This window comes from Diadema antillarum, unplaced genomic scaffold (genome assembly GCF_040938485.1).
Source record: "Diadema antillarum isolate AM-2024a unplaced genomic scaffold, OU_Dant_1.0 seq00001661_RagTag, whole genome shotgun sequence".
In the NCBI taxonomy this organism is placed as follows: domain Eukaryota; kingdom Metazoa; phylum Echinodermata; class Echinoidea; order Diadematoida; family Diadematidae; genus Diadema; species Diadema antillarum.
This window is the reverse complement of record NW_027272361.1, coordinates 88,379-103,610: the sequence shown is the minus strand read 5'-3', so window position 1 is coordinate 103,610 and position 15,232 is coordinate 88,379. Positions and strand designations below refer to the sequence as shown.

General features: G+C 39.0%; 1 protein-coding gene across 1 annotated transcript in view; it reads right to left on the bottom strand.

The window, feature by feature from the left end:
• Positions 1-13,564, bottom strand: part of LOC139711489 (uncharacterized) — a 35,531-nt gene extending 21,967 nt beyond the window's left edge. Inside the window, exon 1 of the mRNA XM_071623367.1 lies at positions 13,431-13,564. Within this exon, the coding sequence (XP_071479468.1) occupies positions 13,431-13,563 (133 nt within the window). The 5' untranslated portion in view covers position 13,564. The remainder of the gene's footprint in view (positions 1-13,430) is intronic.
• Between the last annotated feature and the right edge of the window lie 1,668 nt (positions 13,565-15,232).

The window sequence follows — 15,232 nt, the reverse complement described above, 5'->3', positions numbered from 1 at the left end:
TAAAATCGCACACCAAGGTAAATCCGCACTCTTGAAAAATACAAAAAAAAAACAAAAAAAAAACAAACAAAACACAGTAAAAACAAAAACAATACAAAGTAAAAAAAAACAAGGTAAAGGCAAAAACAAAATTCAAAACAAAGAAAACATAAAATGCAAACGTGTGCACGTACAGAAAGGCCTGTATTTCAGCACAGTTATCCAATCAGCAAAATTAAATAAAAGCCCCTTTTCAAAATGAAATTATTTACCAGAAATCACAATTGATTTTTGTTTTCAATTTGTATTCTCACGTATTTCATTCAATTCCTTTTCCCCCCACCAGCAAGAATTGACAAGTGCGTATTGATACGTCAATAATCGGGTTAGGCCATATTGATTTGAATATCATGTTGCTCCGTAGGGTCGCAGATACGACGTCCTTTACATTAAAGATGTTCATGTAAATTGTGAATTGCTAATCAAAGGGATTCATTTAAAGCTCCCACACAAAACAGGTGATGAAAATGGCGATTGGGGAAAGTGAGGAGAGAAATAAATTGGGGATATAGAAAGGAAAGGCGGGAAGAAGAAAGAATGAAAAGAAGAGAAAATGAGGAAGAGAAGAAGAGGAGGAGGAAGACGAGGAGGAGGAGGAGGAAGAGGAGGATGAAGGATGAAGAGAGGATAGGCAGAAATGTAGAAGGTTTCTCACTCCTACCGAAAAATCATTTCATTCCGTAGAATCGATTTCAAAGCCAATCTAGCTCGGCCATCAAATTTTCTGACATACAGTTCCTGTGAAAAAAAAAATGATAATCATGAATTCTTTTTGCTCTAGATTGGTGCCCCGATTCATTCTCCCATCTTGATCTGGACTGACAATGACCGTAGATTCTCGTCAGTCTCCCATAGGCATTCCATGACAGATGAATTGCAGTTTCCACTACTTTTTTGTATGGAATTATTCAGTATCCACGCCTCACTAATTGAGGCACCCAATACCTCGGCCTTTCAACTTGGCCTCCTTGTGCAAGCCGGACAACATATCGCTTCACATGCGGTAGACATCTCCAGTGTTTGATTACTGTGAAATAACGAGAACGTGGTAAACAAGAAGGCCATTGTGTGTATACATTTTAAGATATATTTATATCTGTGTGTGTGTGTGTGTGTGTGTGTGTGTGTGTGTGTGTGTGTGTGTGTGTGTGTGTATTGCAAAAACTTGCGATGTGCTCGTCATTATGTCAAAGCAAGCACTCCAAAACATCTACATCAACGATAACAACCAATTTTTGTCCCGGATAGTTCAATGAACTTTGGCAATATGACTCTAGGGAGAGAAACAAAGTTTTTTTTCCGCTAAATTATCACTTTTAAAATGACTACTGTGCCAGCTAATTCACAGTGAGCCGAGTTCCACCACTGCTTCCTGTCATAGATCTGTCAAAAAAAAAAAATAAACGCCTGAAACCTGAGTCACCATCTAATTCGTGCTGAATTCCACAACTGACTTTCTAGCTCTGACGTTATGGTGCGCAAGAGGTCCTTTCTGGGTGTTTTCGTCGCCATTTTCGATGGAGCTGTTTTCCGGATAGTAATTACGCCCCAGATACTTCAGAGTATGGCAAAGGGACGTCATACTCTTGCCACGATAGAATATTCGTATTGTTTTTTTTTCTTAATGCGTATGAGCCGCGTCGTCATGTGAATCAGTCCTTTCATGGATGCACGTCAAGCCCCGTGATGTAATCATATTGATCTCGTGGGCCTTTTTTTGCCTGTTGTCAGACTCATGGGCCTTTTTAGTCTAGTGTCGGACTCATGGACCTTATTTGCCTATAGTGTTGACTCCACAGGTTCTATGACTCGTGGGCTGTATGAGCATATCATGGACCTTTTTTTTTAATGTCGAACTCTTGGGCCGTATGACTCGTATGTGTCAGTCTCGTGGGATAACCCAATTTTTGAACGGTGCTGTCAATGCAGTGAATTCTTACAAGCACATTAAACTGTGAAATTTGAAATATCTAAATAATTTCTTTTTTTTAAAAAATGAAAATAGCTTTGCAAATCGAATTCCAACTTTGTAACTTCTGTTACCACTACTTCTTCAAGTGACATAGACCCTTCGGTAGTCAATTCCGCCACATCGACTTCCCATACATGCCATATGCACTTTTGCAAGAAGATGATGATAACTTGAAATGCGGATCAATAGTTCCCTTTCTTGAACATCCGTTGTCCATTTCCAAACTAGAATGAGAAAATAGAAAGAGATCAGGAATATATATATATATATATATATATATATATATATATATATAACTACCTTCGTAGTTAAACATTTAGAGTCATCCGTTGCCACTTGAGAATGTAAAGTAGAGTCAACTTCAGTAACAAAAATAGTTGGTTGCCAAAATTCAGGTCACCTAGTCAACTCCTTCTCCCTTGGGGACCCCAGACGACATGACTTACTACGTCAAAGGGCTGTCATACCTTTCATTATAGATTCCCGCACTAACTTGTAGCCAAAATCGATGATTTCCCTGCATCGGGAAGGAAGAATTCAATAAAGGCAACCCTGGAAGATGTATAATGTAGATGCTTCCACAAATAGTGTTCGAAATGGATGTATCCATAAATGGCGACGCGCGGAGGCAGGCCCATGCGCTGACACATATTCTCATTGGTGGTGAATAGTCCCGTTGAACTTCTTCTGCCAAGAGTTATTTAATAATTGAGATGTACATACCTTGAAAAGTTTAGAAGACTCAAACTCTGTTGAACGTGCTTTTATGTAGTGACTTCCAACTGCCTGATGTGTGATAAGTTTGTAAACATGAACTTATCGCTGCCTGTGCTTGTCTTTCATGAGTAGTTATAATCTGACTTCCACCAGTTGTATATATTCTTATTCTATGCAGCTGCAGGGGATGATATTTGAGCAGAATGCCAGCGCCTGGTCTGTTTACAAGGAGGGTCCATATGAAAATACTATAAGCGAGGCAGTGACGTATGTGTAAGGAGGAATATACTGGTACAAGGAAGAATATCATCATGAAATTGGTCAATAGCCACTTGATCCGTGATCATAATCCTATTGTCAGTAGCTAAATAGATTATTAGATTAATAGATAAAAAGGTTATAGGTTAGTAGGTATTTTTGTGTTCATTGCGGCAAAATGCTTCTCGTCCTATGACGAAATTGACATGGTGAACAAATCAGAGACAAAGTAAAACATTCAGGACAAAGCAACAACAACAAATGCATACCTGTGGGTGTTTACCACAACAAGTGCAAGTAACAAATGATAGTAGATATGACTTTTTTTTTCTCGGAGAATGTATAACGTATAAGGAGGCATGGTGCAAGGGAAGGGGAAGTATTTGTGTCAAAAATTCATTGAGAGTATATATAATAGGATTTCAACTTGTTTAAAGTACATGCAGTCAAATACAGTCAAAAGCATCGGAAGGGAGCGCAGATCATGCTTTTAAAGGATTACTCGCCGTCCTTCCCTGACCTATATGAATATTCAATTAATTCGGCGTGTTGTGGTGAGTTTGTGAGCCGTTTCCATGGTTACGGGCATGCTGTCAATGAAAATGTTTCATAACAAGTGTTGCCTGTGGTGACGATCTCCTAAGTTTTCAAACTTTACAAAGGGAGGGGAAAGGTCGCTTCGAGGGTGTGTCTCGAAGACAGGACGTTTTCGGAAACCTTAATGGATTACACTCATTAAACTTTGATCAATCTTAGAAGACATGGAAGAAGACTGGATTGATGTCAAACCACAATATTTGGGGGAAAGACTCAACGAGGAGACATCACACACATACACACGCCCACACAAACACTTCTATTTTATGATATTCTTTATTTTTATTTCATTCGATATCAGGTCCATGTTAACAATGAAATTAATATGAATAAATATCAGCTTATATATAGTTGTATTCTTCTCTCTTGTGCTGCTAAATGACACACACTCACACACACGCACACGCATCAATCAAGCTTTTACTGGGTTATCACTGTCTATTTGTCACCCTGTGTCTTTATTCTAGCCGCCAGCTATTCTCTTGCTTTTAAAAAAAAGAAAAAAAAGAAAGATAAGTTTTAGAAATATTCTTTGGCTTGAAGATTGTCACTCCGTCCTACTGAATGTCAAAATCATCAGTTGTCAAGATTTCTGTCATAAGATTGAAGCTTTAGTATATCTTGCCTCAAATTGTGGCGTTTCCAAGGATACCTATACACTTCAAACACAAGTTTCATTAGCAAGAATGCTGCTTTCAAAATTGTGTGATCGAGGATCTTGAATATGAGAATTCTGACGCGGTTGGCACGTGACTATGCACATTTATGATCTGAAAATTCCCATTTATGGACGCATAACGTAAATTGGCGAATCCCCTATATTCAACACACAGTTGGACAAAGAGGAGGAATATGTGTGAGAAAGAGAGAAAGAAAGGGAGGGAGCGTGTTTGTGTGTATGTGTGTGTGCGTGTGTGCGTGTGTGTGTGTGTGTGAGAGAGAGAGAGAGAGAGAGAGAGAAAGGAAAATTGTATTTGTTAACCCAAAGTCACTATTTTAGGAATTGATATGACAAAAACTTTAACAAAATCATCACTTAACGCTCATGATAATTAAATAGCTTTTCTCTATTTTCTTCAGGCAATTCATCACCCCCATCTCAGTTCTTTGCTGATGGGTTTTTTGGACCCTGTCACGTGATTTCCAAGTGACAGGTTCTTAGCTACACCCAAACATCAGCTCTATAAATGTCTGTCCGCCAGTCGTTAAACACGTGGTTCACTCCCTTCGGGGCCGAAGTCCGCAATGAAAGTCAACGTGAGCACGGAAAAGGAGATGGGGAAGAGTGGGGGGGGGGGGGGGGGGGGGGGTCGATGTTTTCTGGGGGAAGCGATGGTAGTGCTCTGGATGCAAAGCGGGATGTGAAATCGGATGCATATCGGAAGACACACAGCAACGAAAATTCTTCCAATCACTAGCGAGTGATTTTATCAACCAGCTTCAACTGTGACTACGTAGCACACCAAATACGAACGCGATAATATGACATGAACTATATTGTGATAACGACGACAATGACACAGGCATTTATCATTGGAATGGACAAATTCCATGTGTAAATGAAATATCAACATGTGCCACAGAAAAGATAATTTTTATAACTATCAACATCATCAGCTCCATCATTATTGATAAAGGGAGTAAGCCCTCTTTATAGCACTTACTTAATTCCACTGCTGATAGTGATCTGACAAGTTTAAAGTCATTGTTTATTTGTTTTGCTTTGTCCTTTCTCTGTTTTGTTTTGTTTGGTAAAATATATTGATTTCTTGTACTTTGTTAAAATTGTTGAAGGGCTTTGCGTCTGTTTAGAAAAAGCGCTATATAAATATTGGTTATTATTATCATTATTATTATGTTAACAAAACTATCGATATTGCAACAGTAATTTAGTTTTATGATCATTTTCTGTTATAGGTTCATCAGGACTTTTGCTGTTTACGCGTGGTTTATTACTCATCATCACTTGTGAACCCACATCAACGTCTGACATCACCAGTTAACTGACATTAGAACCACATTTTGTAAATGTTGTTGCTGTTTCTCAGCACAGGTCTGTCTTTCGTCAAATTCATATGTAATATTTTCCTGTCCTGCAGGAATCTAAAAAAAAAGGTATTAAAAAGGGTATATATACATAATTATATTCACATAGTAATGGAAATGTTCCACCAAGTTTACAGCCGTGACTTCTCATCCGATCGTGAGGTTGCAATGAGCTCTAATCGCATCTATTCTATCACATTTTATCTTTTGCCGCTAGACCATCCTTCCTCCCCCTCTCCCTGGCATGGAAGAAGTCCACCTCAAAGACGTTTAACATGAAGCAATACAGGCAAAGTCGTCAACAAGAAATAAAAGATGGGGCCAGCAGGGTATCACACACAGTCCTCATGCAGCAGCCCAAACTGACTTGTCTCCGATTTGCATGAAAATCCTCTTCGCGTATTATTATGTCACAGTAGCACAGGAAATGGTCGCCTCGGTTCGCATCTCGAAAAGGTTAAAGCCTGACTCACAACGATAATCAGGTCTCGTAGGAATTTCTGTGACCTTAAAAATCGAATAATGAAAATTTCATCGCTTTTTGATGGAAATTAACTTCAAGAATACATTATAGTTTACGATATATTCTGAACACACTCAGGGCCGGATCTTCGCATGGTCAATTATTATTGTCCTGACATAAAATCAGTTGTCTTCTCATGTATTCTTAATACTCGTCTTCAAATATAAATCACGAAGGTGCATGGTCTCTTTACCAAGCATGGCGGAAAGAACGATGTTTTAAAAGTTAGGTCATATTCCAACATCCTAACAATGTTTATGCCCATACAGCGAAATTAGCCTATTCAGTCTTCTCCGATCTGAAGTATATCCTCTTACATTTTTGGATTAAAGGAACATCCTTCCGTTATGGGACAAACGAACCTTTGGAATAGTGAACTCTTGGAATAACGAAAACAACAACAAGAACAACAAGAACAACAACCACAACAACAAGAACAAGAACAACAAGAACAACAACAACAACGAAAAGGAGGTGTAACCCATCTAACAAAGTGTATGCGGTAGATTTGGACCAGAATAAATGTGAAAACAGTGCATTTTTGTTTCTTTGAATAGACATACTCACAAGTGAGAATATAGTTATTATACGAAATAGTACTGCCCAGTCACCTTGGAAATGTGCAAACTTTCAAGCTATGCCGAGTTTAGAAGGTGCGTTCTCATGTCGTTTGTTAATCATAGTAGTAATTGAGAAAAATTTAAAAAAAGAAAAAGCTGAAAAAACATTATTATGATAGACCAGACACGTATATTTACACATTCTTGTGACCAAATAAGTGATGATCAGGGTATTACAAATCAACATAAGTCAAAATTATGTGCATTTGCATTGCATAAATCCAGTACGTCCGGTTTTGATTTGTGGCGTCAGATAGTAGTTCGTAACTGATTTTGGACAGAACCATGCGTCTACACTCTAATCATAGTGCAGGGACTTAAAGGTAGGGGATACCTTTTACAGACCTCCCAAAATGCAGCAAAACATTAAATATGAACCTCAGGGGACTTGTTTAGGCCACTGCTTAGAAATTTGGAAGTCAACAGTTATCTACAATTTGAATAATGCACAAAACTCTTAACTACTCAGTAGTTCTGTGTGTCAGCCACTTAAGCCTTTTTTGCAGTCTTCTGTATTTTTTATCTATAAACACAAATCTAAAAGTATAAGAGCTGATGTAATAACATTTTGTGTGGCAAGAATGTATATAGAAATGTTTGTAAGTTTTGATGAACTTTCTTCACAAAATATACATGATGGACACACATGCAGTGCATGGGTCTGCAATAGCCTAGTAATGTACTGGAATTTACAGTGAGCCAGACCAAAATTCAATTCAGAATCTAATGGTCAATAAAAATGTACTAAATGTTACCTTCCACTTTCAATACTTTATGGGAGTTTTTAAAATGATACTCTCTTCAACATACCACTGTATCCCTACCTTTACGCTCCTCATTAAAAAGTCAACAACTTTTATATTATTTAGATTCAGGAATAACTTAACAATAATTGTTCAAACCATTTTTAAATGTTCATGCTAGTACTCTGTTCTGTCCTATATGCAGGACGTGCTGAGAGCAAATAAAAGTACTGTCTTCTTTTTTTTTTTTTGAATAGTTTTCATCACATGTAGGTCAATAACCCTCTTCGCAGTTGCATACCGTATACAAAAATGCATGCAAGTCAAATTTCGCAGCATTTTCACAGACCACGTAAAATGCATTGCCAGCGGGATGTCAAGTCCGCTAAAAAACCTGAAAAATCCCACGAGATATATATAAAGCATGACGCTTTCCGCAATCCTGTCGTCACAGACACAAGAATGGAGAAAACTTGAGGACCACAGATTATTATAGCAGATATAACAAAGGCTTATAGCAACCTTAACGGAAAGTAATGCATTCTGGAGCCGGAAAATCGTTAAATCTTAATGGGTTTGTCTTCTGCGTATGATGAACAACTTTATGAGGATAGATTAACCCAGAAACAATGAATAGGTATAGTCGGCAGACTAACAGATCAACAATATGGCAAGCAAAACAAAGACCTATATTTGCCATCTTATCGAATGCAAAGCCCAACATTTCCCATAGCCATTACCATTTGTGTGAAAAGTTCCCGAAATGAAGGGGTTTTTTTAAATAGAATTTATCTTCGTCCACTAATCCGCTCTAAAACTTTTAACCAAAGTACTTTTGTGTGTGGACGTGCAAGCGATGTTCCGTCGTCTGAACTTTAACACATTATAACTCCGTAATGAGACAGTGCTATATCTCACGTATGTATGTATGTATGTATACACATACACAACCACACGCATGCACGCACACACACACATTAATGTAAGATACACATGTAAAATAATTGCATCGGGGGCAAGTGTGTGTGTGTGTGTGCGTGTGTGTGTGTGTGTGTATATTCGTGTCTTGTGCGTTACAAGAGAAGACAAGGGCAGGCCAGTAGGTACACACAAAATCGTCAGTTCCTTTCACCTTTTTTACATCAAGTGCTGTTTGCAAGAAATAGTTGGAATTATTATCCTAGTTCTCGGCGTTCCTTTGGGAGTACACCCAGCCAAAAGTGAGATAATTCAATACTTCACGCAATGCCGGAAGCTTTAACACTTACTCCGTTCTATGCTTCTTTCTCGCGCGAGCATCTTCGTATAGGCAACAATGGTATAGGGACGAGGGCACACAACACTCCGTAAAAGGTTTTTTTTCGTCAATATCGTCAGAGACGAGACTATAGCCTATGGATGCATTCGTATTTTTGCAGGGCAGACTTCAATATAACTACTGTGTATGAAATATCAACCCCCATGTTTCGAGGCCTTTTCTACATTGGATCTGGGCAATAGGCCTATTGGTGTTCCCGACAGAGCTTAACTTGCTTCATAGCTTCAATAACGAAGGCATGATGTATATGTCAGATTCATGCCAATCCACCCCTCCCCATTAGACATAATGAAGCCATAGGTTATCAATTAACATCCCTAAACAGCCCTCAATTAAGCCTGATAACGAAGAGGCCTACAAGTGTCAAGTGACACGAAAAGAGAAAAAGTGCATATGTCTCGACGTTAAAGCTCCATCAAATTATGTTGAAAAAAAAAATCATTAAGAGTTGAAGGCAGTTATCATTTAAACACCAACATGCTGAAGAGGGAGCTGCGAGCTCGAAAATTCTGATCTTGAGAACAGCGCTGGTGTCAAATAGAATTTCTTAAGAATAAAGTTTCTAAATAATCCTCTATTATGTGAAATGTATTATATTGGTGTATGTAATCGCTAAGTGGTTCCAACATTCATCTGCATACTAATCCATCTAACCCATTTTAAATTGTCCTCTACAGAAGTAAAAAAGAATACATGATTATTAGAAGACAAGAGTCTTTAATGTTAATCATAAATATTCTGAATATATTCTGAAGTATTCTGAATACTTTCTAACCCCTATACCCCCCCCCCCAAAAAAAACACACACACACATAACTAAAACAAAAATAAAACTTGAGACATTACAGCAGGAGGTCTTTGCTTATCACTGAAATCCAACAACATGAGCTCTTTGAAGGGGAGTCTTATTACCAAGTTATATACGTAGGATAATCAGGAGTTGCTGAAGAAACGAGTATAACGAAACCAAACCAACATAATCATTTTATTCCTTTAAACCAGGCTCTCGACCTTACTCCACGCACTTCAACACGCCGATCTTGAGCGTAAAATATAATCATTTCCACTCAATGTTTGTGTTGGACTTGTGAAAAACGATAAAAAAAAGAGAGACTGAATGACGGAAGCTTTAATAGGATTCTATATTCTCCTAAAGCCCGGCATGGAATAATTCTCTAAACTTCTTTTTCTTTTCCATCAAAAGATATCATAAATCCCATCTAGATCAAGATATTGGAGGATATGGATAACCTTACAAGAATGAATTTTAAGATGATTTGCATATGCCGTACATGTTTATTTGACATGTGCCCTGTTGAAAGAAGTGAAATAAAGTTTAGATTGAATTTCAATTGAATTGAAATGAATGCAGTCAGGCACAGGCGCAGAAAACTGCGCCTGTCGAAAAGCGCCGATTTCTGCTATCATGAATATTATAATGACAATACCCATCATGCCACGCGATGCTCGTAGTGTAAAAGGCATGGAGAAAATTTAGGTGATGAAGACACCTAATCGATATTAATTTCGTACGAAAATTCTAACCTTGACACTTTTCTGATATTTCCTCTGTAGTAAGCCAAATACCTAATCTTGCATAATAATCATTTCTAGGGGAATAAAACCTTGACATCTGGCGTAATTCTGGTCGGAATACATAATTAGGTAAATGTTTTTTGAATGACCACCGGTTTGCCCTCTTTTTAGCCTTGTGCAACAGGTTGGCTAGTGTAACAGAAATGTACTCCTTCCTATCAGACCTTCCTCTCTCCCTTCTCCTCTCTCACCCCCTCTCGTGGCTTCTTTCCCTTTCTCTCCCCCAGCACAGCCACCTTCCATCTCTCAACGCATCATCTCTTTCCCCCTCTCTCTTCTCTGTGGTACTCTCCCCGGCAGGTTGGGTTCTTATCTCTTTTGAGTAAACATAGGGCAGCAGTTTAAAACAAGGAAAGTGTTGTGAAAGTGCGGCCAGGCTCTCTGTGGGGCCTACCTCGTACCTCCCTGGTCTTGAACTGACCATGGGCAAAGCACAAAGGCAGGGGCTATGCGATAGGTATTGCAGTTTTAGATTAGATTCCAGAGAGACAGAGTTATACAAGAGAGCACATAATAAACATGAGTTATCAGAGTTAATTGCAGATGATTCTGCAAAGGAAGCAGAACAGCGTAACATCGTAACAGCAAGGTAATCCCAATGACTCCTACTTCATTCTCAATCTCACTAGCCTATTTCTTGATTTATAAATGAGCTATGGTCAGTGTGGAGAGACCTATATAGCGCATGGTGTTTGTTGGTGAGAGCGTATGGCTCTGGATGTGCCTGATGCATGCTGTATTTCGATATAATTATGGTGATACAGTGCAGTATACACATACATACTATCGTGTTTTGGCAATTTGTCTTGCATACAGTACTTAGTGCACTGCAAATCAGTAAAAAGCAGTAACGGGCGCCTGGTACACAAACGATATCAATGGAACCGACTGTTCGCGAAAACTACGAGAATCGATTGTAGCGGGCACACTTGCTCGGCGCTCGGGCGGATAACCCCAAAGTAGCAGTTTTCTGCGCCTGGCGGGAGGCGCAGTTTTCTGCGCCTGTGCCTGACTGGAATGATGGGGTTTGTGATATAACGCATTAGGGCAATTCCGCGGTTAGTAACGTTACATTTAAACAAATTTAGATATTTATTTTTACTACTAAATCACCATTTATTAATTTCAAGTCAAAATCATGTTAAAAAACATGTTCATCCTTCCCAGGTTTATGATATAGAAAAGAATGAACACGATGAATACAATCCAATAAATATTAGAATTGCTATGGCAACTAAAAGGGCTGGGTAACGTTACGAAAAAAGGACATGACGAAAAAAATCAATGTCTTGTAACAAAAAGTGTGCAAAAATTCAAGTTACTTCAAGCAAAGTGTTGCATTTATTTCGATTATTGCATCATGACAGATGTTCATGCAAATATCTTTAGCAGTTCGACCACTATATTTATTAGCTAGACCCCTAAAAGCATGGTTAGTAACGTTACGGTTAGTAACGTTACATTTGTCCGGAGTAATTCCGCAGGTCATTTCACCCTTTTGTAATTGACAAAATGTCACATGACTTTTAGAGTATTTAAATGTATTCATCTTTTACCCTTTAGCAAAACTTTGAGGAAAATTTTTCAAAGGAATCCACTGTAATTTGCATTTAAGTGAATTTCAGCATCCCCAGTCCCACACGTACATCTTAAATGATGGTTTTAGATCTCGCAAAAGCAATGAATACAAAAAATAAAATCTACTGAACTTGAAAGACCTTAATGATTGGTGAACATCCATGGTATTAGTTGGTACCTAAATTAAAGAGTAAGATAAAGAGGTACATTTCTTTTATCCATGTCATGTCCACCTAACTGCGGAATTGCCCATTAGGGTAACTTGATTATTGCGCAAATGTTGATTTTTATGATAAAACTTCCTTCTCAACCCACGGGAGTGTTGCGAGGTGCTGCTGTCACTACTCAAGTGATTACTAAAAACATCACTCTCATGAAAACCGATGGAACTTCAAAATTTCGAAACTTTGTCATATCATGTCTGACTTCAGTGAAATTTCTAACACTATTTCATTTCATTCTACCTATTCACGTCAATTTGATGCTAAAGTGGCATTAAACACATTTTCTGTCACACTCTTAAAACATCCGAGTCAGAACTGACCCAGAAACTGGGTCCGTTGGGGTCACACACCGTTCCGGGTCAGAATTGACAAGGAATGGGGTCAGATATGACCCATTCAGAGTCATGAATTGGGTCAGGGTGACCCAATTCGGGATCTGCATGACCAAATTCCAAGTCATTTTTGACCCGGAACGGTGTGTGACCCCAACGGACCCAATTCCGGGTCAGTTCTGACTCGGATTTTTCTTTAGAGTGCACCAGATCATTTTTCCTTGTTCAGCAGTATTGTTATTTCAATCAGTCGGTAACTTGATTTCCACGTTAGTTTTCCCATCCCACAACGATGTTTGCTGTGCAGTCTTGAAATAATCTTTTTAAACGCATCATAGGAGTCTTCATTCTAGATGTGTTTGAATTGTTTAATGTTGTTATATTGTTCATTCAGGTAAAGATAAACATGTAAAGATAAACAGCGACCCACCAGCAAAAGAATTACGAAACAGGCATATCTATCATAATCAATCACGTGGATTCACCTACAGCCCTTACCACAGTCACATGGAGTGCACATCATAAATCACCACAAGAGAAAGTTCATATTTTATCAACCACCGTATCACATTCACAATGCTTTAAAGTTACTATCATGTGACTATGGTGAATAAGATGGATCGTAGACGTCGTCTGTTTGAGAAGACCTAAAATGCAGATGCTTGCACATTTTTTGACCCATTACTACCCGGACAAAGAAAACAGCAAGAAAAGAAACTTTTCTGATCATTCAAAAAAAAAAATGCAAGTGTGAAAATTGCAGCGATTCAGACTTCCTGCTTTTATCTCTTTGCTATGGTAGTTTCAGACTGTTAACTTGGTTTACAGTTTATAATATATTTTAGAAATAATGCCGTTTATACTTACACATGAATTTTCCGAGCGGGTAACCATCTATAGGAAAGTAAGCCTCTACCATACCGGCCGGGACACAGATGAGCAGGACCAGCATGTCCGCCACACTGAGATTCAGGAGGAAGTAATTTGTGGAGCTACGCATGTCCTGGTGGCGCCAAATCACCAAGGCAACGAGGATGTTGCCGGTCACGCCCAGGAAGAAGATGGTGGAGTAGGTGATGACGGTGACGGCCAGAGACGCCGGGTCGAGGGACACGGATTCGCAGAGATACAACGACGAGTTCGTGTCGTTGCTCGCGAGGTGCGACAAACTGTCCACATACGACATGCTTGCTCGTTAAAGTTTGACGACAGGATTGAAGTGAGTGGAGCAGGTAGGACGACTTGTCGGTGGATGTAAATAGCACTTTGGAACATTAGAGGTTACGAATTTTGTCATTTTGGGAATGCATCAAAGGAGAACAATGCATTGGTCGCTGTCTCCATGCTGACTATTTATCAAGTTCTCAGATGAAAAGAGAGAAGTTTAACATTCATATACTATTCAAGGTTGATTTTGATGCTTGGATAATAGATCGGAGATTATAAAAACGAAGTGGATAATCAAGAAAGCCAGAAAGTTGCAGTCACTTGAGAGTCAAATGTGACTGTTCCACGTATATAGGGAACCTCACTCAAAATCACGTCACATTAACATTTTGCTTCACGAAACTTTGGACAAATCAATCTGGCACTTGGACAGATATCACAAAAAATTGAATAAGCGTGCTTAGATATTGGGGAAAGGGGATGGCAATGGATGTAATAAAATCTTAAACCTCCTAAAAGAAACGTGCTCTTCTTAAATAATTGTTTTCATAAAGATGGTTTTGACCACACGGCGGGACAAAGTCAATTCAAAAGAATTACTCTCGACAGACTATCAAGTCAACCGTGTTATCATGCCACCACCCGCTGAGAGGGAACGAATATCGAGTTGTACGCGAGAGGGATGTTCCAGAAACTCTTGGTCAGATATATAAATAGAAAAGAGTCTATGCAACCACTACACTGGAGAGTTAAGAAATGGACATTTTCCGGCCACGATCACAACACGATCTGAATAGAAAGTCGGCTAAAATGCCCCGCAGGACGCTCCGGCTTCGCGCTTTTATCTCCAGAAGACGACGTGAACTCGTTCGTTATCTCCCTCACGCACAAGCATTCAGAAGTTAAACACAAGAAATGTTATTGACACTTCCCACACTCGGCATCAATTTCAACCCCCTGAAATCAGATTAGTTTTGCAACAGCTTCCCCTTTTCATCTGTTGGTTTGGAAAGAAGAGGAGGATCCCTGGACTGGCTGAGTAAACGCACTTGACACACTGGCTCTTCGGAGGACTAGACGGTGATGAGAGAAGGAGTAAGAGCGACGTTGCTTCATCGTGTGGTCTCCGTTGCTAGGTTCCCAGTAAATGATTGATTCTTGGCCATCGCTCTCCTCCCGTGCAGCTGAGATGACCATGCGCTGCGTGCACGTTTTTAGTAAACGCTCTATGCGACACACGCGTAAATACTGTTATTTTATACCAGGCCTATAATGTTTTCCAGTCCCATTCACGACTTAGTCCCATGTCACATTCGAGAGCCAAGTCTGCCTGTGTTTTCTAATTGTTAATTTTTATCTCACATCAATCTAACATTTACAGACTCTCAGCAGACGGGTAAAATAATCTGTAAAAAATCTGTAATTATAATCATTCATTTTGAGATTTTTTAATGAGACTTTGACAACATCGATCCTCTTCATGGAAAGCATGCTTTAATTGC